Source organism: Podarcis pityusensis, assembly GCF_964106645.2.
Source record: "Podarcis pityusensis genome assembly, chromosome: 8".
Classification (NCBI taxonomy): domain Eukaryota; kingdom Metazoa; phylum Chordata; class Lepidosauria; order Squamata; family Lacertidae; genus Podarcis; species Podarcis pityusensis.
The window spans coordinates 72,195,137-72,223,121 of NC_138033.1; the positions used below are offsets into that span (position 1 = coordinate 72,195,137).

Genomic DNA, 27,985 nt, shown 5'->3' on the forward strand with positions numbered 1-27,985 from the left:
AAACGGCTTAGGTGGTCATTAAAAAAATAAAATAAAAAAGGCCAAAACATCCTTACCTTAGCTTAGTCCCATTGCTTTAAGTCGACATGCCTATATACACGACAGAACACAGGCCCTAATCCTTCAAACGCAGGTAGCTTACAACCACACAGCTTTCTATAAAAAGCCTCAGAGCCATCAGCAGCGCTCCTGTTCGCTTTCCACTGTCACATTTCATTTGGCAATTTTCCATTTCTTCTGAAGCTTAAAATCCAATCACTGCAGGGGAGTTATGGGAAAGGGGAAAGAGGACTCTTTTCTTTATTAAAAAAAAAATGGAAACGAGAACACACAAACGTTTTTTCAGAAGCATTGCTATTTCAACTAAAAGGAGTGATTGGTACATCGTTCTTACAAGCTCCCGAGACACATGCAAGAAAGGGCTTGGGATTAAAAGTCCCAGGAGAGTTTAAATAATAAGCTGTACGGCAGGAAAAAGGCATTTCAATAATAGTTACACGAGCGCCGACACGCTCCTTTTAAATAATTTAAAATTACCGTTGACACACGGCTGTTTCCGAGCCTCTGTAACTATACACAGAACATTTACAATATTTATAAATAAATTATCACCATTGTAAACACATAATATTACGTACAATATACCAACTTCCCTCTGAGTAAAGAAGACAAATATTCCTGACTTTTCCTGAAGTCAGCATCAGAAGAGAAAACCTGCGTGCCTGGCGAGACACAGAACAGAGTCTGGCAGCCATGTATGTTGGACCACCAGGAATTCAAAAATAACATATTTTTGCACCTTTCCAGAACAGGAAAAAACCAAGGCAGGAAGCAATTTCAAGGCAGGTGGACTCGGTTCAGCTCAGTTCATATAGGTCAGACTTCAGAACAAGGTTGGGTCATATAGTTTTCTTCTTTGAAGACCAACACCAGGGCTGGGGAACCTGTGGCCCTCCAGCAGTTGTTGGACTCCCAACTCCCATCAGCCCTAGCCAATATGGCCAATGGTTAGGGATGATGCTGGATACAGCCCATCAACATTTGGAGGGTCACAGATTTTCCAGGCCTGATCTAAGCATCCTGGACGACATCTCTGTCCAGAGGGTCTACAAAGGATGGATACCTCAGATTTTTCCCTTATTAGTACTTTCAAGACTCCTTGGGGAAATGCTATTTAAACATGTATAGGAAATGTAGGGTTCAGATTATGGAAAAGGAGTGGATGAGATAACTCCATCTCCAACCTGCTCCTTACTCTCTTGTTTGACACACCTCCGAAGCTGTCGCAACCCATTCTCTCCACCTCTAAGTCTCATGTTGTGCAAAGAATCCCCGAAAGCAAGGCAATTAAATATGTTTACATCTGCCTGCAAGGTTTTTTTCTGGCTCTAAATTTACTTATTTGTTTTTTAGTACAGGAGTCTTACTGCTTTGGAAATAAACTACAGAGAGCACTCAGCCCCACAAAACGGAGAATTTGATGGCTGTCCTGGTGACATCCCAGAATATTACTCAGGAATAATTGATTGGAGGGTTAAGACCCACTCAAGGAAATAACCCACTGGTAGACCCCGAGAAAGCTGGTTTAAGGGAAAGCAACATACCAGTTGAAAATCCCAACTTTCTTTACAATTCTCAACCCCTTAACTCTGGAGCAGTTCATTGCCTAGGCAAATAGGGACTGGTTCAAGGAAGGTAGCTGTACAAAGCCAAGTCACCCCACTGTATGCCAATTGGCTCACAGAGTTGCATATTCCATGAGAAGGGGGGCACACCGTTTCTTGACAAATAATATAATTGAGATGGATAATAATTGTAATAGGCTGTATTCAACATTCGTCATACTCAAAGTAGACCCAATGAATATGACTAACGAAGGTAAAAAAAAATTAATGCGTCTACTCTGTGCAGGACTATTGTTGGCTACAATACAATGGGTTGTATCCAACTGAATCCTACTCAGAGTTGACCCATTGAAATAAAGGGGCCTAAGCTTATCATACTGGTTAATTTTGATGGGTCTACTTCAGGTAGGACTAATGTTGGATACAACTCAACAATTCTAGAAGCATTTAATTCCAGAAACTAGTAACACTACATTGGAAGCAACTGCTGCATGATTTTCAATCAAGACCAGGCTGTCATTGTGGATTCCTTCTAATAATCTTTTCTTCCAAATATAGCTAAAGAGTTGCATCAAATGTTCCTTCTCAAAGTAATGGTCCATTGAAAATATTGGACATGAGTAACTTGGCACATTATTTTCAATGGGTCTATCGTTGAGTATAACTTAGTTGGATACAAGTTGGAGAACACCCACTGAAATTACTGAACCAGGTTAATTAACTTCACTGAGTCTACTCTGAGTAGGATTAATGATTTTCAAAGGTTTCTCCCTCTCTTGACATAGAAAGGGGTCTGAGGGATTTCTCTCCAGCGATAGAAGTTATACAAGCCATCCACTTATAAAAAAAATGTTTCAAGGTCAGAACATTTCCTGCTAGACTGGACATCTACCTCTAATACACCATAGCCAGTGCAAAGGCTTGTCAATGACAAAAGCAGCCCCTTCTGTTTAGAAACAGCATTATGGAGCACACTAGTAATCTCTTCCACTGGTGCTGGGGACCAAGTTACCCTTCTGTTATTATTTCACTTTAAACTTGTCAGAATCCTTGGCCAACATCCACTTATCCTTTCAAAGAAAGGAAACAAACCACAGCTCTGTGTCTAACAGTACCATAGCTTAAAGAGCCTTTAAAATCCTTCATTTTTTTGTCCCACAGTACATAAAAATTGTTCCTTTTGCCAATTCCTGCCATTCAGGTACTATTTTCCTAGACCCCGGTTTGTTCCATGCTCTTCCCCTATATCCTTCATATGCCACACTGGCAAGGGTGATGCAATATGGCCTGACATACTGTGGAAAATCTTGGAATAATTTAAAAGTTCCGGCCGGAGGAGGAATGATTTCAGTGCGACACACATCCACCATCACCAATTTCCTCCCGTCTGGTTTTGTTCCCTTCCCCTCTTATTTGCACAGTTGCCAAGGTATACTGTCTTTCCTCACAGTTTTCAAGGTATACCATCTTTCCTCTGGCAGCACTGTGAAGGAGGCACACTCCAGTCATATGTGTATGACAGTCGGAGTTTAATCTCTTCTTTACAGAGCTTCCCTTCTTTGGCTAGAGTCTGATGCTTCTCCAACATGTCCTCAATGCTCTGTTTATGAGTCACAATGTATTTATTGTTGCAGCCCCGCGATTTATACTCCGTGTCGAAACGAGAGTCGTGAACCCTCTTCACATCCACCGGAGCAAGCCAGGCACCCAGGGATACATCTTCAGCTTGCCATATGTTGAGATAGTCTTGCGTGAGGCGCAAGTAGTGCACCAGGTCAGCTGAAACCACGTAGCCCCCGCCCAGAGCATAGGGCAGGTAGTAGTCACAAAGGAGCCAGGTGTTCTCTTTCCATTTCCCGCCGGATTTCACACGGGCGCGCCCAGAGAAGAAGCCCCAGTAGAGGCGGCGTGGCTCCTTGGCCCTCAGCTCCTCCACCAGCACATCCAAGCGCACAAATGTGTCATCATCAGCTTTGAGGACAAAGCGGAAGTCCAGGTGCTGGTCGAGCCACACAAACATAGCCAGGACCTTGGCGGTCAGGTTCTCGTAGGAGTCTCGGAGGTCAGGAAGGAGGAGAAGATCCTGATGGTGGCTCTGTTCCAGTTCCAAGGTGTGGAGCTCCTCCCCGGTCAGGCCTCCGGTGCCCACCACAAAACGGAACCAGACGTCTCCAGTGGGGACCCGGCCGGCCACCGAGAGCCATGTGCTGCGGATGATGCTACGCCGCTCTGTGTATTTGGGGCCGCTGGCCACCAACACAGCCAGGAAGGCGCTCTCCTCGGGAGGAGGAGGTGGGGCGGCTGCTGGAGGGTGAGGCCCACTCACACCCCCGGTCCGGGCGGGAGACTGTTGCTGAGGCAGCCCCCAGCCGTGGGAGGGCTTGAGGCCTTCTGAGGTGCACTTGGCCAAGTAGAGGAGCACCACGCCAAAGAGAGACAGGCCGCCGAGTCCCAGAGCCGTCTTGTGGCGGCACAGCAGGCGGAGGAGCTTCATGGCAGCAGGAAGAAACGTGGTGGCAGCTAAGGGGCGGGGCAAACACCACTTCCCCTGGGGCAGCTTCCTCAGCACTGCCCTCTTTCAGGTCCAATGAAAGGGCTTCTCCCTTTTAAGGGGCGGCTCCAAAGACTTCTCAGGCAAATAGCCCCCACAATGACCCTAATGGCTCCTCCCTCTTTGGTGGCGATAGTCCTGGCTCCTCCCTCCCTCTGGGATTGGTGGTCCCAATGCTCTGGCTCCTCCCCTTTAGGGGCTGCAGTGACGTCTCCTCCAGCCTTCTAAGGGGCGGGAAGCGGCACTAGCTCCGCCCACACATTCGCCTCGGGACAGCAAGGCCTCGAGGGTTGGGGATCAGCCCCGCCCCTCTCCCCTCAGGCGCGAGGCCGCGGGGCGGGGGGAATCCCCTCTCTCTCCTCTCAGAATTTTTGGCGGGAACAGCCCTGCTGGCTACGGGTGGCGGGTTGGGACAAACGGCCGCCGCCACCTCGGAACGTTTCCGAACGCGCCGCTGGGTCCTCCCTCAGCTGCCTCAAGCGCGGGGTTCATTGTCTTCTGTCAGATTTTCAGTTCCTCTCCCGCACCCCCCCCCGCCCCGTTTCTCCTCTTCTCGCGCGCGTTCCCTAAATAGAAATATGTGAAGGGAGCGCGCGCGATGGTTTTCGGAGCGGTACTTATCCTTTTCTGCAGCTCCGTCTTCTCCTGAGGCGGCGAGAAAATGCGAATGAATAGAAATGTATGGGGGAGGGGGAGGAGGAGGGGGCCGAACAAAGTGGAGTCACGTGACTTTCCGTCTTCGCATCGCTCTCTCACGCCATGTCTTGTCAGGGCTGGGGAGGCGGAAGACGGCGGCGCCATCTTTGAGGGCATTTCATGCCCTGCCCTCCCTCGAGCTAATACAGTAGCGCGTATTCGCCACCTTGTGTCCGGGCACTTGAGGCTGTGGCTGTTGCCATCTTAGCTAAGGGCACCGCTGTGTCCTTATCTGGCCGTGAGTATCGGTCATCTTGTGTTAGGGCAATGGAAGCCGCGGCTTCTCGCCATCTTGACTAAGGGCGTTTCCCTCAGGTGTGTTTTTTCCCCCCAGTGCGAGTTTTTATCTCCCATCTTGCCTTAGGGCAGCTGAAGCCGAAGCGGTTGCCGTCTTAAAATTGGGGAAAAGGCCCTGTCAGCCTTTCGTCTTTGGTACACAGACACCTATCCCACCTAAACAAGTTGCCATTTAGTGAAATTCAGTGAAATCGCACAGGGAATAAAAATGCAGCAGCCCCCACGATCCAAAACAAAAATGGCTACGTAAGACTCACGTGCCCGAAACAAGCATGTCTTCCCTTATTTTTTATAAAGGTCCCCTTCATTCTATTGAAATATAGCTTCCTAACAAGGCGCCTGTTTTGCTGTTGCAGTAGTATTTAACAAGAGGTAGAGCTGAATAGGCGCTATTTTATTTCAGCTTTTATTGCGGCGAGGCGAAAAGAGACAGACCACCCGCTTCCCGCCCCGACTAATTAGTCTTTATACAACTGGAGAGAGAGGTCCTCGCGTTGAATTCGGGCAGCCTCGGGAGGTCCGGAAGAGGCGGGCTCAACTCTCGTCGGAGCGGCGAATGGCGTTTCCTGTTTCCGGCCAGCCTCCCTCCCTCCCTCTGGCAGGCGCGCGGCGTGTGTCTGTCTGTCTGTCTGTCTGTGAGTGGGAGGCGGAGAGGAAGCCCCAGAGCAGCGAGGCGGGGCTGGGCATGAGGAGCCTCCGTGGCCTGCGGGGCAGGTATGGAGCCGGCATGGGAGCAGGGCAGAAGGTCACGGCAGCCTCTGAGCATACGCAGAGCGCAGGAGGAGCGAATTGGGGCGGGGAAGACAGAGAGGGAATGAGGGGCTTTGCCGGCTCTTTTAATGGATACCCTTGAACGAACTTTCCGTTTTATTTGTTTCGCCTGCCTGCTTTTAAAAATTGATTTATTGTTATTATTATTATTATTTGGATTGTCAGCTACGTTTCAATTCAAGGGCGTTTGAAAACGATCCCAGCGGGATCGGTTATTGTGCCTCCTTAATTGCCGGTTTTAATACCTGCTTTGGGAGTCATTTTTTTTGGGTATCTGTGTGCAAACAAATTGCGGAGGAATAAACAGCTGTAAATAACGTTCGCGGGTGCCACGTAATGCCCATTTCGCGTTTATAAGAGAAGTTGGTCGGTTTGCGTGGCAGCGCTTGCACTTTGGAACTCCCTGTCTATGGAGATCAAGGAGGCGCCGGGCTCCTTTGGAAAAGTTATTGCTTATGCAAGCCTACCCAGATGCTTAGAAAGTTAATGTGAAATTTTAAATTATTATAATTATTATTTGTTTAGTTGCTTTATGTTGCCCAGGGAAACCCAATGCAACATACAACCAGACAAATAACAACCTCCCCCATTCCCAACAGATGCATTATAACCAAGGGGGATGAGGAATACATAATAATTTTAATCTGTTTTAAAATTTTAACTTTTGTATGTTTTAAAGTAGGCTTGTGAATTTTTCTCGGCTTTATCTTTCTGTAAGCCACTTTGAGTTTTTTTTTACAGTCAAGCAGTGTGTAAATGTTATGAAATAAATATCCACTGTTAGTGCTGCTACTCAGGGTAGACCTATTGAAGTCAGTGGACACTGGTAACTTAGCTTCATTGATCTCAGTGGGTCTGCTTTTGACTTGGGCCTAAGTTGAATACAACCCATAGGGATATTTTTATTTTTATTATTTTATTTTAAAATTTGATTCTTTGTGCATGAGTAGACTTGTCTCTTCCCTGGTTTTACTGTTTGGTTGTTGGGGTATTTTTAGGTTGTTTCTCAGAGCATGTGCAGAATTTATAGCATAGGCAAAAAAAAAAAAAAAAAAGGCATGTGAAGGGTGAAAAAAATCCTTGTATAAAAGCAACAACTGTTGCTGTTGGAACATTTGGACAGAGCATTTCTTTACTGAGCAGAACAGAAGTATAGTTCCCTTTTCCTTTTATAAGAAACATATTACAAAGTGACTTTCCTATTTGGCATGCAAAAAATGTCAGGTGTATTAGAAGTGTTTTAACTTGTGGGAAATGAACGACGCTTTGTCGGAAACAAGTGACCCAAAAATCTGAAAGAAAATGGCTAGCCAAACAGTGAGCTCTTATTTGGACACAATTCTAAGCCATACCATGCCTTGTTACCCAGCAGGAATGAGGGAGAAGTGAGGCGCCCGCTACTTTATCAGAATGCAGTAATATGCTGTGCATTCACATTAAACCACAGATCGTTTTAAACTGTGGTTTACTATGCTGTGGAAACCGGGTCACTGAGATTGTCAGCCTGTGTCTTGACTGTAGTGCTTCAAACTGTTGGGGGGGGGGTAGTCAGGAGAAATAGTGCATAAGACAAACTTCTCTAGTTTAGTATTTTTCTTAATGTGCTGGAGTCTGTAAAAGAAGTAAGTGAAGCCTTTTAGTAGACCCTGAAGCAGATGACATACTTTTAATAGAGCTTGGGGTCTGGGACTGAACTTCCATGAATAGGGTATTCTCCTCACAAAGCAGAAGGACCACAACAGTGGGGGGAAGGGGGGATTAAAGCCTGCTCTGACTCTGTTAATTATTAGCACCTGCCTGATGAAATTTGCGTGCCTTTTAAATGCACCTTGGATGCAAAGGGTATCCAGTGAGTCACTAAAGAACATGTAGTTTGAACCTTGTCTCTTACGTAGACCAGTTGGACAAGTTTTGAGTCTATTGGAATCTGTTGAGGATGAAACATTAGAAGTTAATATGGCAAATTCTTCTGAGGAGCAGTGAGCTAGTGACACCTCTGAATATCGTTCAGATTTATATTTCCAATCAAAAAAATAAGCAAAAGTGTGTGTGAATTGTGCACGAATATTGTGTCATGGTGTGGGTGGGTGGGATGGCACACTGACTAAAAGTACACTGACTAAAAGTACCAGCTTTCCTACGTTTGGGGTTCTGACTTGCTCCAGAAGCAGGGTTTGAAATTAGCAGGCTGCCAGGCACATTTTGTGCCTAAAAAAAATCTCCATTTGCGAGCACCTCAAAAAGTCTGAGTGCATTTTTTGCACCTGGGTGACACTCAAGGATTACTGAAATGTATGCGCTTCAAAGCCTTAAGTATATGTTAAGGAATTTAACAATAAAGAGTAGAGTGTTTTGAAAACTGAAATATGGTATACCAATATTTTATTGTAAACACCAAATCAGACATGTATTAACAATTTCTGCTAAAAATGTGATATTAACAATGTCACTTTTGTGAACAGCATATCCATTCATGCTTATCGAAATAATAAAAAGTGTTGCCAATGGCGACTAGACATTCTGTTTTGGTGCCCACAACTCAGGTCCCAGAAGTCATTTGACTCCTAGCTTTTCTATCCCAGTAGTTTCTAACACTTTCCAGGAGAGCATCTTAACTGCAAAGTGGTGTGAAATATTTGTGATTCTTTTTGCAAACTGTGTTTACAGGATTAGAGCTTTAGGCCTTACAGAGTTTGCCATGGTGGGATTATTGGGGAAAATTCTTTATGCTTCTAACCATCTAATGTGTGCCCCCCCCCAAAGAAGCTTAAGTGAGATGTGTCCTCATTAAATGATATATTTTTCAGAGGGAATGGTTGGAGTTCTATTGATAGGTTTTTGTTTTTTAAAAAGGTTTGTCAGAATAAATATATAAAATATTACCTACTAAAAAATTAATTTTTTTGAGTTTTATTTATTTATCTACTACAAAATTAAGGGGCAGCATTTCGTTCACCTGACCATAGACCAGAATGCGGAACTGAGTTAGTTACGTATTTATTGTAGTTATATCCCACTGTTTTTCTCCAAGGACCCCCAGGTGGTGTACATGGTTCTCCCCCTCCCTTCCTCATTTAATCCCCACAACAACCCAATGAGGTAGATTAGACTGAGAGGCAGTGACTGATCCAGGATGAATAGTGATTTGAACCCTATCCTAGTCCAGCACTCTAACCACTATGCCACACGGACTGTCTGGAGGGCCAGATCTTTACCCCCCCCCCCCCCCCGCGCTCAAAAAATGGGCCAGTTTTGACAGGTGGTTGGCGTCACCTACGTGCCCATCAGCTGGTCAGTGCTGAGAGCAAGCTCCTTTGAAGGTGTGTTGCTGTCTGCAGCGGTGAGCTGATTACCACCAACAGCACACTTCCACAGTCCCATCTGCAGGTGTGGTGTTCTACTGCAAAATGTGGTTACGGCTGCCAACCTGAGACAGCTTTAATGGTGGTGTGGAGGAGGAAGACAACTTTCCAGGGTTGTCAAAGGTTACCTGTCGTACTGGAAAGAAGGGCACCTGGCTTCTGAATTCCAGTGGCTTCGGGCCACAAATGGAAGAGTGCTCTTGCACTTGTCTCCTGTTTGCAGACTTCCCATCACCATTGGCCTCTGTGGGAAGCTAGGAAGCTGCCTTATGCTGAGTTAGATCATTGGGTGTTGCCAGCTCTGACTGGCAGTGGCCCTCCAGAGTTTCATCCCAGAGTCTATTGAAGACGCAGAGGGGTTCAACCAGGGAGCTTCTGCTTGCGAACCAGACGCTCTGCCACTTAGCTATAGTCTTTTCAACAGGCATCCGATTGGTTGTTGGGCTAGGTGGACCGTTAGCCTGATCCAGCAGGGTTCCTGAATTCTTAGCAGGACGTCCAGTATGATCCAGCAGGACTGATCTTCTGTTCTTAATAATTAGATGCTATGAAAATATTGCCCAAGGTTAAGGCAGTGGTTCACGTTTAGCACTAACTATCCAGAGCGAAATGTTGAGTCTAATGGGGAATTACTAGCTCAGCCTCTGAGCTCATAAAAACTGCCTGGAAACAACGGATCATGTTCACCTGTCTGTTTTCCTCCCAGGGTATTCCATCGCCATACCAGTATTATAAGCTGCTGACGCTCAAGGGGAGGAGCGATGGTTTCGAAACGGGCCTTCATCTGCAGCCTGGGCTCCATCTACCTGTCCCTCCTCTTTGTTTTCCTCCTCATGGACGTCTATGCGCGGCCTGCCAACAACTCTGCCTTGAAAGAGAAGGCGGCGGCCGAGAACAACGATGAGAACGAGATCCTGCCCCCGGACCACTTGAATGGGGTCAAGATGGAGATGGACGGGCATCTCAACAAGGAGTTCCACCAGGAGGTCTTCCTTGGGAAGGAGATGGAGGAGTTCGACGAAGATTCAGAACCACGCAGGAACAGGAGGAAGCTCATGGTTATTTTCTCAAAGTGAGTGTTGCTCCAAATTGAATTGAGGCAGATGCACAGAGGAACTTGGGTCCATCTAGCATAGACGTCATCAGCTCAGTGCATTCCAGATGTTTTGCAGCACTACGAAATGTTGGCTGGTAGGGCTGTTCAGAGTTGTAGCTTCTGCAGTGCAGGAGGTTTGAGAAAGCTAGTCTAACTCACTGCCTGCACCAGCTGGCAGCAGCTCTCTGAGGTCTCAGGTGGAGGTCTTACCTGGCTGTACCTGGAGATGCCAGGCCTTGGACCTGGTGTCCAATAGGGGGTTAAGCCATTTCCCTGATGTGACTCTTTCCACTGCAGGGATCCTAGAAGCTTCAGGGTGCAATTTAGATTGGGCGAGTGGTGTATGTTAACATCCACCAATGTCACCTTTTAATTTGGAGCTGCTGTAGTTGCGTCAGGTAACTGAAAAAGCGGGCAGTTCAATCACCACTGTTTACATGTACACCGCCTTTCCATAGCAAACCATGCCCCAAGGCAGGTTACACCAGAGGATTTACAAAATTACAAAAACGTAGCAAAGCCTAAGAAATCATGAACAATGAATGAAAACATCTTAATAAGTATACAGCAAAGTTAAACAATCTCCACGTAATTTATAATAAGGTCCAGCAATAAAGATTCAAAAACTCTATACCAAATAACAGCAAACATTAAGCATCCCCAAAATTAAATCTTCACCCCAGCAAAAACTGCCAACCAATAGCCCATCCTCATAGTCTTCAGGTCTTGCAGAATTCGCAGCCCTACAATAGTCTTTGCCCTCAGCCAGTGTCTCTGAATGAGGGAATCAGCTGTGAGTGTGCAGATGTCACTCTGTCCAGCCACCTTTGCTTGAGAATAATTTATCACGTGTGTCTGACGCTGTTGGGTCAGTAACCACTTCCCAGACATCCTGTCTGCAAATTAAAAGGTTTATTGTTAAGTGCATCGCAGATAAGCAGCCGGCAATAATGAAATCAAAAGCTGATTAGAGCTCTTGCCGGCCGATTAGTGACTGTATGTCATTCTGGAGCCCCCTAGCCCTCCTCATCGCAGAAAGGGCAGGGTCACAAGCAGTTTGGCTGCCTTTGCCTTGACCTTGCAAATGATCTTGTGCAAAGGGCAAGCGCTTTTTATTCTCCGGTGTCCCCTTGGGAGCAGAGAGAGGAAATTTGACCAGGCAGATCTCAGGAAGCAAATGATTTTTTTAAAGAGAGAGAGAGAGAGGAAGAGGTAAATCTCAACAATTGGGGTGAAGAGTGGCAGGGATCTTTCCTGAGTGAACAAAGTATATAAAACATAAAATTTCCAACACAATGCATGATTTTTTTTTTAAAAAAACCTCAGTATAAATGGTTACTGACGTTTGCTTTCTGATTTCTTTTGATTCATGCACTGGTCAGTAATTTATGTGGGTCTGCTCTGCACAGTAGTAGAATTGAACCCTTTGGTTTTAAAAATATTTGAGAATATATATATATATATATATATATATATAGTCAAAACATTTTTAAAATCCATTCTCAAGGTTTTCAGGAGGAAGCCTTTTCCATCTCTACATGGAAATCCCAGAGATTTAATCTGGCACCAGTGATCTTAGATGTTCCCCACATGTGCTCCAGTCTTTGATCTCCAAGGGTGACTAGATCCAAATGCCACACAGGTTTTCTTTGTGGCCAAGTAGAGGCTTGAACTGTAGTTATTCTGGCATCAGAACTAATTGCCTTTCTTCCATTCCGCATGGATTAATTGACTGCATTTCTTTCCCACCTTTTTTCACCCAAGGGGTGTACATGGTTTCTCTCCCCGGCTCCCATTTTATCCTCACAGCAGCCTTGTGAGGTAGGTTAGTCTGAGAGACTGTGACTGGCCCAAGGTCACCCAGCGACTTTCATGGCTAGACAGAGATTCTCACACACACACACACACACACACACACACACGGTCTCCCAGGTCCTAGTCCAACATGCCCTTCACCTCTGGAGCCCTAACTTGACTCCTTTCCTATCTCTGGGAGCCAGCGTGGTGTAGTGGTTAAGAGTGGTAGACTCATAATCTGGTGAACCGGGTTTGCGTCTCCGCTCCTCCACATGCAGCTGCTGGGTGACCTTGGGCCAGTCACGCTTCTCTGAAGACTCTCAGCCCCACGCACCTCACAGAGTGTTTGTTGTGGGGGAGGAAGGGAAAAGGAGAATGTTAGCCGCTTTGAGACTCCTTCGGGTGGTGATAAAGTGGGATGTCAAATCCAAACTCTTCTTCTTCTTACCTGCCACAGAGTCGACATCAACAAGGACAAAAAGATCAGTGCAAAGGAGATGCAGCGCTGGATCATGGAGAAGACGGAAGAGCACTTCCAGGAGGCCGTGGAAGAGAACAAAATGCACTTCCGGGCCGTGGACCCCGATGGCGATGGTAGGAGATGAATGGATGGGGCAGCCTCGGTCACAAAAGGAGTTGTCATGGCGTGTGTCAGCACTGCACAGGCAACCTGCTGCCCTCCAGGTTTGGGGGTTCCAGCTCTCATCAGCCCCAGCTATCATGGCCAATGGGCCAGGGTGATGGGAGCTGCTGTCCAATGCACCTGAGAGCAACAGGCTGCCAGCCCCTAGTTTACCAGCTGCCAGGCAGCTGCATGGTGTGCATGTAGCGCAAGAAGCATCCATGCAGCCCACCATCCATCAACAACCTGTTGATGAGCTGGGAATAACCAGCGCCAAAAGTGGGTTTGCCCCCTCCTCCTCTCTGGCTTAGTGTCCTGCACAGGCGAGGCTGGAGAGACATGGGGATGTCTCCCTCTTACATTTGCCAAGGCGCAGTTCAGAAAACCCTTTTTTCTTTCTTTACCTTACTCCGAACTGCAGTGCAGGCGAGAGCCTGGAGTAAGGGCTGGTGGAGAGTCAAGGCTACTTGCTCCTAGTAGACTGGCGAGTGGATTTTGTGGGCCAAAATACCCAGCTGTTGGGTTGCCTTAGGCTTGGTGGGTCACATTGATTCATAGCTTAGTGGCAGGGGACCTGCTTTGAATGCAGAATGTGGCATCACCAGTTCAAATAAAGAGGTGGCAGGAGAGGTCCTTTCCCAGTGGCCGGAAAGTAGGACTAAGCACAAGAGCCCTCTTCCCTCCTGCAGCTTCCAGCAACTGGTATTCAGAAGCATGACTGCCTTTGACTATGAAAGTAGAACACAGCCATCAGGGTTAGTAGCCAGTGACAGCCTTATCCTCCATGAATTTGTCCTCTTTCAAACCCTTCCACATTGATGGCCATCAGTACCTCTTCTGGGAGCAAGTTCTGTAGTTGAATGGTGTTCTATGTGACATCTTTTCTTTTGTTTGCCCTGAATCTTCCAACGTTTAGCTTCAGTAGATGTCCCCAAGTTCTAGTGTTTGAATAGTGGGGAAATCCTATATCCACTTCCCATGCATTAAAAAAAACATTCTTTGTCTGCTAGGATATTCTTCATTTTAATTGGTTCCTTTCCCCCCCTAGGTCACGTGTCCTGGGATGAGTACAAAATCAAGTTCTTGGCAAGCAAGGGGATGAACGAGAAGGAGGTGGCTGAAAAAATCAAAAACAACGAGGAGCTCAAAATAGACGAGGAAAGTAAGTAGTGCTGGTCTCTCTCTCTGCCCACCTCCCCCAAAGACCACATGAAAACTGTCGTGTTCTGCCTTCAGTTCCTGGAATGGGTTGAAACGCTAGCTTGGGCACTGAGTTTCAAAGTAGACAAGATCTCTGCAGGTTTTACTTGTTAATAGCTAGGCTGCTCGTTTTAGAGCAGCTGCACATAAAATAAAAATCGAGTAAACTGATCCTGGTCTTCCTTCAGAAAGCTCAGAAGAGGGTACATCGTCATCTTGCCCCCCCCCCCCCAAAAATACCTTATGCTTGCAACAATCCTGTGACTGTGAGATGATAGTTCAGTGAAAGTTTTCCCAAAATATAGTCAAGGAAGCTTCCTGCGACTTGTGGTGTCTGAATTGGGGAGGGACCACAGCTCGGTGATAGAGCATCAGCTTTGCCTGCAGAAAGTCGCAAGGTTCAATCCTTCTCATCTCCAGGTGGGGTTGGGAATGTCCCCTGCCTGGAATTCCAGAGAGCCACTGCCAGTCAGTATTAATATGGAACAGTAGCATAAGATGCCGTCTATACTATACATTTGAGGCTGTATCCTGCCGCTTTCAGCAGCCATGGCTTCCCCCAAAGAATCCTGGGAACTGTAGTTTAAGGGTGCTGAGAGTTGTTAGGAGATCCCCTATTCCCCTTTCAGAGCTTCAATTCCTGGGCAGAAATATTGATTGTTAAGCCACTCTGGAAATTGTGGTCTTCTAAAGAACTCTCAGCAACCCTAACAGACTACAGTTCCCAGGATTCTTTGGGGGAAGCTAGCACAGGGGAAGGAAAGGAGCTCCGCACTTAGCTGTTCTCAGCGGTGTTCATCCACCCCATGGGCTTCTGAGAGTTCAGCAAGCATTGCCCCCCCACACACACTTTGCAACTGTAAGAGCTAAGGTTTTCTTTTTAGAAAAGATTCTCTGGAAGCTGAATTATCTGCCCAGTATCTCATTTGCCTGCAGAGGAGGAAAGGGGTTGAGAATGGGCTAACGCCACTCACTCACTCCACTGGCAGGAAGGAGACTCTTTCAGAGGGGCTACCCAAGTGGGCTGCACAAGAACTCTCTGCCAAGCTCAAAGGAAGAAAAGGAAGGAACCCGGGGGGGGGGTCTCCTCTTTTGCCTTCGGATGAGGCAGCGGGAAGCCAGATCGCTCGAGCAGAATGGCTTGGGTTCTCCCTGCAGATGGCTGCATTTCCTTCTGCAAGAGCGAGGACTCTGAGCACCCAAACAGCAGGGTTTGGGGATTTCATTCTGTGCTACTGCAGGATTACAGCACACACAGAGCAGTTGTATCTTTGTAGCAGAGGACACACTTTTCATACAAAGGTTGCCCGGTTCAGTCCCCTGGTAGGGCTGGGAGACACCTTCCCTGTCTGAAACCCCAGAGAGCCCCTATCAGATAGTGTATTCTGAGCTAAATGAACCAGCGCTGTAGTCTGGCTTGGGTTCAAACCATTGTCAGGTTACAACAATCCAGAAGTGTGTGATAAAGCATTTTCTGGTAATCGGTCTGTGTCTTTTTGACACAGTCCGATAGACACGGTCTGTGCCTATCATGTCCCAGCCTCCTTTCGTTCCCTTTTCCCAAACCAAAACGTCTCAGATGTTTTAACCCTGCTGCTTTTTCTTTTAATTTGATTGTTTTAATTGCCCACTTTTTTTAAGCACCTTTACTCTTTCCGTGATACCCTTTCCGTGATACTAAGATGGAACAGTCAGAACTGTACTCTATATAAAGCCATAGAACTCTGAATGCACCCTGCCCTTAGCAGCTGTTTCAGGATTTCTAACATTTTTATTACGGATAGCATCCCTATGTCCACTGGCATTTCTACCAGGGCTCTGAAACTTATTCATTCATTAGATTTATTCATTAGATTTATTCTACTGCACTTCCCCATAAGATCTCAGGGCGGTTCACTGAACACATTGACCACGTGAACTGCTAAACTAGAGACATGTCCTTTCACAAAGTTCACTTCCAGCAGCATTACTGACCAAAGCAGTATTTCTTTGGAGTAACGTATTTCTAGAACTGTAACAGGCATGGTCGAATTTGAAAACACGCACACGCGTACGCAAATATATTGTGCCATCCAATCTCAAGCAAGGCTGTCGGCGTTTGTTGCATGCAAGCCTTTAATCTCATCCGCATGCATTACGCACACGCTGCCTTAATCAACTGTGTCTTGAGCAGTGCGCCATATGGAGCTGGGAAGCCCATCTGCTGCCACTCCAGCCTGAAAGGAAGCTGGCTGCCTCATCTCCAGACTCTTCCCTCTTTCATATTGCTCCCCTTAGGGGTTTGCCGTTGCTCATTTTGCCAGAGCCGCTCGGATACAAGAAGCTTGCTGGAGGCGTAAGACACTCCTTAAAAGACGGAGCCTAATGTCAGTCTTGCCTAGAGCTGATCTGCGCCACAGATTTGCAGCACACGAGCTCCCCCAAAGAATCCTGGGAAGTGTAGGTAAATTCACAGTGGGGCTGTGAATTGCAGCTCTCTTGGGTGGGAAGCTTCAGTTCCCCAGGTTTCTTAGGGTGGAGTCATGTGCTTTAAATGGTGTGGATCTGTCCTTCGATGCATAGGCCCCCTTCAAACATTACCAGGGAGTGTGGCTTCCAGGCCTCCTCACCCAGCCCAAAGGCATCTTTGAGGAGATCTGGAGCTCTTTGGCATGCTGCGTAGCTTTCCGCTGTTATCTCGTCCCCACTTCTGGAGAGGAGAAAGGAGAAGAACACCTTTATTTATAAGTTATAATGCATATGAACTCTCTTTAATCAAACCCAGGCCTGCAAAGAAGTTAGCCATCGTAGTAAAGTAGTTATCTCCCGCTTGGGCTACTACAATGCGCTCTACGTGGGGCTACCTTTGAAGGTGACCCGGAAACTGCAATTAATACAGAATGTGGCAGCTAGACTGGTGACGGGGAGTGGCCGCCGGGACCACATAACACTGGTCCTGAGAGATCTGCATTGGCTCCCAGTACGTTTCCGAGCACAATTCAAAGTGTTGGCGCTGACCTTTAAAGCCCTAAATGGCCTTGGTCCTGTATACCTGAAGGAGCATCTCCGCCCCCATCATTCAGCCCGGACACTGAGATCCAGCGCCGAGGGCCTTCTGGCGGTTCCCTCATTGCGAGAAGTGAGGTTACAGGGAACCAGACAGAGGGCCTTCTCGGTAGTGGCGCCCACCCTGTGGAACACCCTCCCTTCAGATGTGAAGGAAATAAGCAGCTATCCTATCTTTAAAAGACATCTGAAGGCAGCCCTGTTTAGGGAAGCTTTTAATATTTAATGCTGTATTGTTTTTAACACTCGATTGGGAGCCGCCCAGCGTGGCTGGGGAAGCTCAGCCAGATGGGCGGGGTATAAATAATAAATTATTATTATTATTATTATTATTATTATTAATTAATTAAAGCAGTCCACTGCACTAATAAAAAAGGAAATAAAAGGCCCCATCTGCACCATTCACAGCCATGGCTTCCCCCAAGGAATTATGGGAAGTGTGGTTAATTAAGGGTATTGAGAGTTAGGAAATCCCTGTCCCCTTCACAAGCCTACAGTTCCCAGTGTTTCCTGCTAAAAGTGGTTGGCTGTTAAATCATTCAGGGGATTGCAGCTCTGGGAGGAGAACAGGGGTCTCTTAACAACTCTCTGCTGTGGTGGTCAGGTGCTGTTGCGGACCTCTCTCTGGGGCTTCTGATTGGACACTTTGAGAGAAATATGCTGGACAATACTGGCCATTGGCCTGACCCAGCGGGCACTTATTTTGCTCTTAGGTCAGGGATGAATCCAGGCACCTTTTGCATGCAAAGGAGGTGTCCTGCCACTAAGGTAATGGCTACTTCCAGTATTATAGGGCATATATCAGGGTTGGGGAAATTCCAGTCTGCAGGCTACATTGGGTCAGTCTTGATCTTGTTGATGTTTTTTTTAATCATGCTATTTCGCAAGAAGAAAAACTTTGCAATACGTGTTCAAAACTTGCAGATCAAATTTAAAGAGAATGTGATTTTTAAAACGGAAAGAAAGAAATCTGTTTGTCTGTCCCTGATCTGTAGCACAGGAAGTCCTTGACAACTTGAAAGACCGCTGGTACCAAGCCGACAATCCGCCCACGGACCTTTTGCTGAATGAGGAAGAATTCCTGTCCTTCCTTCACCCAGAGCACAGCAGGGGAATGTTGAAGTTTATGGTGAAGGAAATCGTCCGGGACCTGGGTACGTTTCCAAGCCGTCACGGGCAGAATCTCATGAAAACTTGACCTCATCCCAGCTACTAATGTTGCTGGAATACCTCCTGGAGAGATGTCCGATGGGGACGAGATCCCGGAGGATGCCAAATGGTTACCCCCGTTGACTGCTGGTAGTGGGCAGAGGGAGACTTGGGACACAGAGACAGGAGTGTGGGTTGTGTCCTGTGAAAGGTAGCATCGGGCACAGTGTTGCGGAAGGGCCATAGCTCACTGGAAGAGCATCTGCCTTCCATGCAGGATGTCCGGGTTCAGTCTGTGACATCTCCCACTAGGGCTGGGAATTAAAAGCCCGGAGAGCCATGCTGCCAGTCTGTGTAAACAGTAATCAACTAGGTGGGCCAATAGTCTTTCTTAATTCCAAGGCAGTTGGCTATGTTCCCAGGAAGGGAATAATAATGATAATGATAATAATAATAAATAATAATTTATACCCCACCCTCCCCAGCCAAGACCGGGCTCAGGGCGGCTAACAACCAATAATAAAAACAAGTTGATTAAAATACAATTTAAAAAACAAGATTAAAATACAACATTAAAACATTAGGATGCAGCCTCATCACAGGAAGAGAAAGGAAAAAGAAAGAGGGGGAGGGAATCAAACTGATTCTAAGCCAAAGGCCAGGTGGAGCAACTCTGTCTTACAGGCCCTGCGGAAAGAAATCAGATCCCGCAGGGCCCTGGTCTCATGAGACAGAGCATTCCACCAGGCCGGAGCCAGTGTTGAGAAGGCCCTGGCTCTGGTTGAGGCTAATCTGACTTCCTTAGGGCCTGGCACCACTAGGGTGTTGCTATTTACGGACCTTAAGGTCATCCGTGGGGCATACCAGGAGAGGCAGTCCCGTAGGTACGAGGGTCCTAGGCCGTGAAGGGCTTTAAAGGTCAAAAGCAGCACCTTAAATCTGACCCTGTACTCCACCGGGAGCCAGTGCAGCTTGAAAAGCACTGGGTGAATATGCTCCCATGGCAGAGACCCCGTGAGGAGCCTCGCTGCAGCATTCTGCACCTGCTGGAGTTTCTGGGACAGCTTCAAGGGCAGCCCCCGCAAGAGAAGGGAGTTGGTCCCTCATCTCCATACCATCCCAACCCAGCCAGAGGACCTCTGTCTTCTAAGGTTTTAGTTTCAGTCGGCTCCCCTGAAACCATCCAGAGCCCATAGTTCAGGGGCAGAGCATCTTCTTCTCATGTAGTCATTCCCCTGCAGCTCAGTTGGTTAGAGCATGGTGCTGATAATGCCAAGGTTGCAGGTTCGATCTCCGTATGGGATGGCTGCATATTCCTGCATTGCAGAGGGGTGAACTAGGTCCCTTCCAACTCTACAATTCTGTGATCTCCAGGAATGTCTCTTACCTGAACTCCTGGAGGGCAGCTGCCAGTCGCTGCAAGCCAGAGCTGAGGAACCTTTGGCTCTCCAGATGTTCCTGAACTCCCATTGGCCCCAGCCATTGGCCAGGGTTGATGGAAGTTGTTCAGCAGCATGTGGAGGGCCACAGGTTCCCCATCCATGCCGTAGGCAGTACAGTGGTACCTCCGGTTAAGTACTTAATTCGTTCCAGAGGTCCGTTCTTAACCTGAAGCACCACTTTAGCTAATGGGGCCTTCTGCCGCCGCCGCACCGCCGGAGCACGATTTCTGTTCTCATCCTGAAGCAAAGTTCTTATCCCGAGGTACTATTTCTGGGTTAGCGGAGTCTGTAACCTGAAGCGTCTGTAACCTGAAGCGTATGCAACCCAAGGTACCACTTTACTGAGACCTGTGGTTTCACTGTGTGCAAGGCAGATTCCTACATTCCAGTTTCCAGCTTTTGGAGACAGCTTCCATACCTGTTGAAGTCGAAAGGGCACCTTTTGGGGATATTTTCATGGGGGTGAGGGAGCAGACAAGTTTTTTAAATTGGTCAGAGGCAAGGGGGGTTACAGTCTCCATGGCAGAGCCATGGTGTGGCCTCTTTTGGTCTTCTTTGTTCCCACAATGCATCTGGGGCTGTGCCATGGCTTTCAGAATGAGGGATTGCGGGAGAATATGGCTGCCAGGCTGGCTGCCACGCTGCTTCAGTGCCTGCCGTGAAGGGCAAGGTAGCGCTTTCCCATTGCAGAATCCAAGCAGGCAGGCAAGTGTATCTCGGTTCAGCGCCAGCCGCGTCATAATCTGCGCCTGAAGACAGCAGCCAAGCGGAGCACGGGCAGCCGCAGGGTGAACATGGCTCTGTCTGCTGCCTGGCCCTCAGCAACTGCTGCCTGAGGCTGTGGCCTCTCGGGTAGATCCAGGCCCGTTGAAGCAGCTGGGGATATTCCTTCAGAAGAAAAATAAGAGTTTAAAAACACTTCTCCCTCTTCTGGCCACCTGCCACACCTCTGAAACTCTTAAAAAATTCACCTCCTTTCCAGAGATAATAGAAATTTCACCTCCTACATTTCTCATGTAAAATGGTTAGAATTCCAAGTAGGGATTAATTAATTGTTGTTGTAGCACCCTCCTTGGCCAGAAGGTGGCACCCTAGTCCACCTCTTGGCTCCAGATCCCACTGGCTCACTTGCATTACCTTGTCCTTGTCTTCTATGGAAAAAGTTGCTACCCCCCACCACCCCCTCTCAAGATTACTAGATTCTACCCAGCTAAATTATACTTCTGAAATTAATGAACCTAAGTTAGTCATGTCTGTTAAGATAACCCAACTCTGAGTAGGACTAGAATTGGCTAGAACTCTAAAAAAAAATATCATAGCATATATAACAAAAAAATTGTCAGCTTGCATTATTAATAAAAGAAATCCAGCCAGCCTGACGTGAATTCTTATATTAATATAAACTGTTCTGTAGGTTGTATCAAACTAAGCTCTACACAAAGTAAACCCACTGGAATTAGTGGACCTAAGTTAGTTGTGTTCATTAACTTCAGTGAGTCTGTTCATAGTGGAATTAACATTGGGTACAACCCTATATCTCCAAACAGAGGTGGATGATTATAGTTGTTGCATTTTTATCTTTTCCTTTTATCCATGGAGCTTTGGCCAGCATTCATAATTCTGTACCCTCTGTACCTTGCTATGAAATTGCAACAAACCTTAAATTTAAGCCAAGGGTTGCTGGCCTCCAGATGTTGTTGAACTGCAGCTCCCATCATCCTTATCTAAATTAGCCTGTTTCTGGGGATGATGGGAAATGTAGTCCTAAAACCACTGGAGGGCCACAGGGTCCCCCCAGTGCTGGTTTTAAGGTAAGAGGGAACAATTTAACCCGAATTTACTCTGAGGAGAGCGGATTTGAACTCTGGTCTCCCCAGCCCAAGTTCCAACTTGCTATCCATTGGCAGAAAGTATATTGGGCCTCTGGGTAAATGCCCAGCTGATAGGCAGAAGCGGTGAAGAAGAAGAAGAGGAGTTTGGATTTGATATCCCACTTTATCACTACCCGAAGGAGTCTCAAAGCGGCTAATATTCTCCTTTCCCTTCCTCCCCCACAACAAACACTTTGTGAAGTGAGTGGGGCTGAGAGACTTCAAAGAAATGTGACTGGCCCAAGGTCACCCAGCAGCTGCATGTGGAGGAGCGGAGACGCGAACCCGGTTCACCAGATTACGAGTCCACCGCTCTTAACCACTACACCACACTGGCTCTCGGTGATGCTTCCTTTGCAAATATTCTTAAAGGTTACTGTCCCAACCCAGTTAATAACCTGCTGGAAGCAATGAGCTGCCTACACATCATACATTTAAAGCTCCCCGCTAAAAAAGTAAAATAAAGCTTCTTGGGAACTGTAGTCACAGAGCTAAAATCACTACCACACTAAACAAAGCACAGTTCCTAGGATTCTTTGAGGGAAGCCATCCACTTTGAACATGTGGTAGGTAGGTACCTAGTCCGGAATGGTGGGACGTTGGTGGCAACTCGCATGCTGAATTCTGTGTGTCCTGTTATTTTTACTGTCAAACGCTGTAACCTTTGCAGATCAGGACGGCGATAAGAAGCTGACCCTTTCCGAGTTCATCTCCTTGCCCGTCGGCACCGTGGAGAACCAGCAGGCTCAGGACATCGATGACGACTGGGTGAAAGACAGGAAGAAGGAGTTCGAGGAAGTCATTGATGCCGACCACGACGGCATCGTCACTATGGAAGAGCTGGAGGTGAGTGTGTCCTGGGAATTGGCTGTGGCTGCATAAGCTCAAATTGCGAACTTTTTCACGTATCTTGGTTGAAATCCCATGTGAGAGGCACACACACTGTTACATGTCCCCCGCTTCCCCCGTTGCCCTGATCCTTTTTTTAAAAAAAAGAAATACAGATTTTTACTTAAAAAATAATTAAAAAGATATTGTGCAATATATATTTCCAAGAACACTAAACAAAATATTAATAATATATACACAACGTTACGCACTTCTGAGTTTTTATACCGTGAACTGCCTTGTGATCCTTAGGAGAAGGGTAGTACAGTGGTACCTCGGGTTAAGTCCTTAATTCGTTCCGGAGATCCGTTCTTAACCTGAAACTGTTCTTAACCTGAAGCACCACTTTAGCTGACTGTATATATAAATATATTTCATTAAATTTCCACAAATTTCAATACATAATAATTTTTTTTCGTCCTTCCATTCCATTTCCCGTAGTGTGTTTTTTAAAATTCTATCTCATTGCTGTACCCTGTGACTTCCCCGTTTTATATCATAACCATAATACAATCATCTCTCATTATTTCTGTTGCTGGTAGTTCAAATCCTGCTCGCGAATTCATCACGTTACGATATTTCTCTAAATAGTCCAAAAAACGAGGCCTCCATTCTTCCATTTAAAAAGAGGCTACCATTCTTCCATAAATGAAGGGCGGTATATAAATTATAATACAGGAAACTGAACTGTATTGTTATCTCAAATTAGCATCCAACATTTATTTATTTTTAAAGGCGAAGTCAAGATTAGAATTATAAAGCTGCATCTAACAGTTACCAGGTTCACAGTGTCAAGTGATGTTCTGACCTTTAATCAAGCTTATTGATTTCTGAATTCTGAAAAAGCTGCTTCCCACCCCCCCTTGAAACAAGCAGGCGCACCCCCCCTGCTGGTCACGCACCCTGCTCCACAAAGAATTCAGATGCCAAAGGGAGATAAAGCGCTCTACCTATAACTTCCTAATGTCTCGCATTTGAGCTGTATCGCAGCAGGTGATCAGCGCCGGCGTGGGCCCCCTTCGCTTCCTGAGACGTTGCTTAGGAACGAGGTTTGCTTGGTGCTCTTTCTGACGTCACTTTAATCCTTTCTCAGTTCCACCTTGGAAAAAGTGAAATTAGCGCACTGTCTGTCACGGAGGCAGTTAGACCTTTTTCGGCTATGTTCTGAAACAAAGTTTTGGGTATCTGAACCCTGGGCAAATCTGCACATTTGTGTCCTTCCATAACAAAGCTCTTTGTGTTTCGGAGAAGGGAGACTCACAGCAGGAAGTTTGGGGACTTTTCTGAAATAAATACTTTCTGATAATGTGACCCCGAATCTGATAAAGTGTTTTCCTGCAGACGAGGCCACTGAGGCTGTGGCTTAGGGTTTCTTGTATATCTCGCCGTACATTTCATTTTGTGGGTTTAGTATTCTGAAGAAAAGAAAATCTTCCGTACGCACAGATTTTTTTTTCTTCTAATCAAGTTTCTCTCCTCTTCTCAAGCTCCACACCAAAGACAGCCAAGTTCTGCAAGTACACCACATCAGAAGCAGAATTAACTCAGTCCAGATTTTCAGATTAGTGGTACCTCGGGTTAAGTACTTAATTTGTTCCGGAGGTCCGTTCTTAACCTGAAACTGTTCTTAACCTGAAGCACCACTTTAGCTAACGGAGCCTCCTGCTGCCGCCACGCCGCTGGCGCATGATTTCTGTTCTCATTCTGAAGCAAAGTTCTCAACCTGAGGTACTATTTCTGTGTTAGCAGAGTCTGTAACCTGAAGCGTATGTAACCCGAGGTACCACTGTATCAGCCTCCTGGCGGTTCCCTCACTGTGAGAAGCCAAGTTACAGAGAACCAGGCAGAGGGCCTTCTCGGTAGTGGCGCCCGCCCTGTGGAACGCCCTCCCACCAGATGTCAAAGAGAAGAACAACTACCAGACTTTTAGAAGACATCTGAAGGCAGCCCTGTTTAGGGAAGCTTTTAATGTTTGATGCATTACTGTATTTTAATATTTTGTTGAAAGCCGTCCAGAGTGGCTGGGGAAATCCAGCCAGATATTATTATTATTGTTGTTGTTATTCTGTGTGCTAGTCAGGTCCTCTGCCAGTTACAATAACTTGCACTAATCCCCTTTGTCCAGAAAACACTGAGTAGCTATACAAGGGCACCCAGCTTCCTCCCATCCTGCCTCTGACCAGTTTTTGCCGATGCTGCCGCAAAGTGGCCCTCCCCTTCTGGCTTGGTTTTGACGCAGCCATTTTACCAGTCCATCATCGGAGGCAGCAGCACTTCTGAACCTCAGTTTCTGGAAACTACAGAGGGGGAGGAGAGTGGTTTTGTACTTGGGGCCTGCTTGATGGCTTCCCACAGGGTGGCTGCTGTGAGAACAGGATCCTGGACTAGACGGGCTGTTGGCCGGATCCAGCAGCCTGCTCTTATGCCCTTTGCTTTCTCTCTCCCTTCCCCAGGAATACATGGACCCCATGAACGAATACAACGCCTTGAACGAAGCGAAGCAGATGATTGCCGTGGCCGACGAGAACCAGAACCACCACTTGGAGCAAGAGGAGATCTTGAAATACAGCGAGTATTTCACTGGCAGCAAGCTCATGGACTACGCACGAAATGTCCACGAGGAATTCTGAGGAAGTGACCCGAGAGGGGCTTTTTCACACACACTCTCTTTCTCTCTCTGTCTCGATGCACCTTCTTGCTTTCCCCCAAAAAACAAAGGTTACCTTTTGCTGCTATATCTGTGTTCTGTGTGTATACAGTGCGGTGTTCTAGACTTACTTTTTTGTTTTTGAACGAAAGCCGTCCACAAATGAAAAAGAGCTACAGCTCGCTTGCCTTCGAGAGGAAAGTGCTCTCTGATTTCTACAGGGAAGGATCCGCACCAGTTCTTGCCTGTGCTGTCGATCGGCAACTTCTTTTTATTTCCCTCCTTCAGGACACTCGGTTGTACCCTGCAAATGCCACGCCCAGTTGTTCTGCTCTACTGTTTGGACTTTGAGAAGGCACCTTTAGTATTTGAGGACCATTATCTTTGCCTGGTTGAGGAACTCACGGGCTGCTTTGTTTGGTTTCGCATTGGTTTGGAGTTTCTGTTTTGGCAATTGCAGCGGTTTCCCACACCCAGTACATCCTTTCAAACCAGCGTTGGGTTCCCTTTGCAAGCAGACAGATGGTGGGCCAGTTCTGGGTTAGAAAGCAGCTTTCCCCCCAGCAAAATTAGCAAAGTCAGCCTTGCAGTGGATTGTGTCCTTCCGCTTGCCCAGGCAGGAGCCTACATGACAAGCTGCTCCAGCACTTTCTCATCTCCTTCCTTTACTCTCCATTTTCCTCCTGGCTCAACACACACCAAAACTCAAGCATCCCAAGCCACAATGCAGCAGGCTTGGCCCCAGTTTCAAGGAACGACGATATCTTGCATAGATTTAGTGCCTCGAGCCAGGACGCTCCAGTGGCCGCTTCTGCTGGAGTTAATATCACACAAGTCTCACGAACACAAGTCCCACTCGCATGCCAGCTGAGGCGTTCTTTCCTAGGCAGCAAATGTCTCAACAGAGGCATCTCTTCAGGGACCTAGGCACACAGGTGTAACTACAGTCTTCAGGGCTGAGCTGCTCACATGCCAGCATCTCGCACTGCGCGGCCTGTGGAAGAGGCAACACTCAGCCTTTATTGGCTGGAGTTTGGCGGCAGCTCCCCCCCCCCCCAGCAGATAGACCTCAAGAATGTTCTCTTGCTCACGGACAAAAGCACCATGAAAGTGCATTTTAACCATCTGGGCCGATCACAGCCCAGGTCACTGTGCAGGGAGGCAGAGGACCCCTTCCAATGGGCAGAAGTCCCATCTCGAGTTGTATAGCACAGCAGATCCAGGGGAAGGACAATCCGGTAGCAAGTTCCCTAAGCAGGCAGGCACCAGGTAATGCCAGGAACATGGGCTGCTTTTCTAGAATGGGGTCTAGGGGTATGTTTGAACAGCATCTGCTTCTCGGTTTAAATAGAGGTGGGTGCACCTGTCTCTTAATAAAAATGATTTGTTTGAGAAAAGAAAATGTGCAAGCACAGGTTGTCAAGGAGAGAGCTGTGAGTGCTCTTTTATATTTCAGCAGTGCCTGGGAGTTAATACACTGCAAGCGACAAACGTGCCCCTCATCTTTGTTCGAATATGGAATAAGGTGGATCAGCCTCTCTGGCATTATCCCAAAATGGGCAGTGGGATATGGTTAAGCTCTAAACCGCAGCATTCATTAGGTACATCCTACTTTGTCGTAGGACCTAAAAGGGGTATCACATAATTGTAGAGTTGGAAGGGATCCTCAGGATTATCTAGTCCAACCCCCTGCAATGCAGGAAGATGCAGCTGCCCATACAAGGATCGAACCTGCAACCTTAGTGTTGTCAGCGCTGCGCTCTAACCAACTGAGCGATCCAGGGTAGCTTCAGAGGCACCAGTTTGTTCCGTACTCCTGTGCATGCCCTGTTAACCTGCGCTTGGAGGGTGCACTTGTTTATATAGGCTATGCAAACCCAAGTTGCCTGGACCGTGGTGTCAAATCGGTGCCCGCCACAGAGAGTTTGCTTTATGCCGAATATAGGTGCATGCTTGGGAGGCGTTCAGAATGCAGTGGTGCAGGAAAAGTGGGTGGAATCCAGCTAGGCTGAGGAAGAGGTCTCATGAAGATCTCTTGCTAGCAAAGTGGAGCAGCCCAGTGAACCCAGAACTGCGAGAAGTGAGAGTTGTAACCAAGAGACTTCCCGGTGTGTGTTGGATCTGACACAAGGGTAAGCTTTAAGGAGAGGGCTGGAGGAAAGGCATCAAATCATAAAAAGTCACAGGTAGTGAATTGGAGGGAGATTACAAGTGAGTCTCTGGCCGGTCAAAGCTTAGTCGGATGATGGAGTTGTTCCTCAGGAATACATAAATTCAAATAACCCAGTTACTGATGGAAGACTTTCTACAGGAAGACTGAACGATTCCCTTCTTCAGGTTCAGAAGTTGTTTCCCTGACGAGGGTTATGTTCATAAACGTTTGAATTTTAATTTAAATGGGTTTATTCTGCTCCTGTCCTTTATACAGAAACACCAACACAACCCTGTTCTTTTAAGAATTGCAGCTTAAGGTGTCTGATGTTACCCTCCTTAATAGAATGTAAATACATGTAACTGTGTGTGTGTGTTTTATTATTCTTTCAAACACCCCCTGCTTTATTTAAACAAGGAACCTGTGGTCCTCTAGATAAGGTTGCTGGACCCCCATCAGCCCCAGCCAGCATCACCAATGGTCAGGGATGTTGGGAGTTGTAGTCCAGCAATGTTTGACGTGACGTGGCAAATAAGGACAAAAGGATTGGGAGGGAGAAGGAAAAAATGCAAGCCCAGGCACCAGTTCTTAAAAAGTCACAGCTCTTATTAGAACCAGCTGGGATTGAAATGCTTCATGGAGCCTAATATGTTCCACCAGTTTTTAATTTTCAATTTTAAATTACTGTAACGTAACCCATTCTGGAACCTGCTGCGGAAGGGCACATCATAAAAATTATAATAATTTGGAGGGGTACAGGCTTTCCATCTTGGG

At 46.9% G+C, this 27,985-nt stretch overlaps 2 protein-coding genes across 2 annotated transcripts; one reads left to right on the forward strand and one right to left on the reverse strand.

The window, feature by feature from the left end:
• Positions 1-269: 269 nt before the first annotated feature.
• B3GALT6 (beta-1,3-galactosyltransferase 6) lies at positions 270-5,405 on the reverse strand. The gene has a single exon (XM_081016240.1). It carries the CDS (start codon positions 4,117-4,119, stop codon positions 3,079-3,081), a length of 1,041 nt encoding a protein of 346 aa, XP_080872366.1. The 5' UTR covers positions 4,120-5,405; the 3' UTR covers positions 270-3,078.
• Positions 5,406-5,717: 312 nt separating this feature from the next.
• Positions 5,718-27,573, forward strand: SDF4 (stromal cell derived factor 4). The gene is made up of 7 exons (XM_081016231.1): positions 5,718-5,883; positions 10,009-10,374; positions 12,653-12,789; positions 13,866-13,979; positions 18,058-18,216; positions 22,195-22,370; positions 24,866-27,573. Exons 2-7 carry the CDS (start codon positions 10,064-10,066, stop codon positions 25,040-25,042), a joined length of 1,074 nt encoding a protein of 357 aa, XP_080872357.1. The 5' UTR covers positions 5,718-5,883; positions 10,009-10,063; the 3' UTR covers positions 25,043-27,573.
• Positions 27,574-27,985: the final 412 nt, after the last annotated feature.

Excerpts from the sequence above, each read along its gene's own strand:
- B3GALT6 (XM_081016240.1), bottom strand. The coding sequence starts at position 4,119 with ATGAAGCTCCTCCGCCTGCTGTGCCGCCACAAGACGGCTCTGGGACTC.
- SDF4 (XM_081016231.1), top strand. The coding sequence starts at position 10,064 with ATGGTTTCGAAACGGGCCTTCATCTGCAGCCTGGGCTCCATCTACCTG. Across the intron at positions 18,217-22,194 it reads GGAAATCGTCCGGGACCTGG|ATCAGGACGGCGATAAGAAG; the intron begins GTACGTTTCCAA and ends TAACCTTTGCAG. Across the intron at positions 22,371-24,865 it reads TCACTATGGAAGAGCTGGAG|GAATACATGGACCCCATGAA; the intron begins GTGAGTGTGTCC and ends TCCCTTCCCCAG.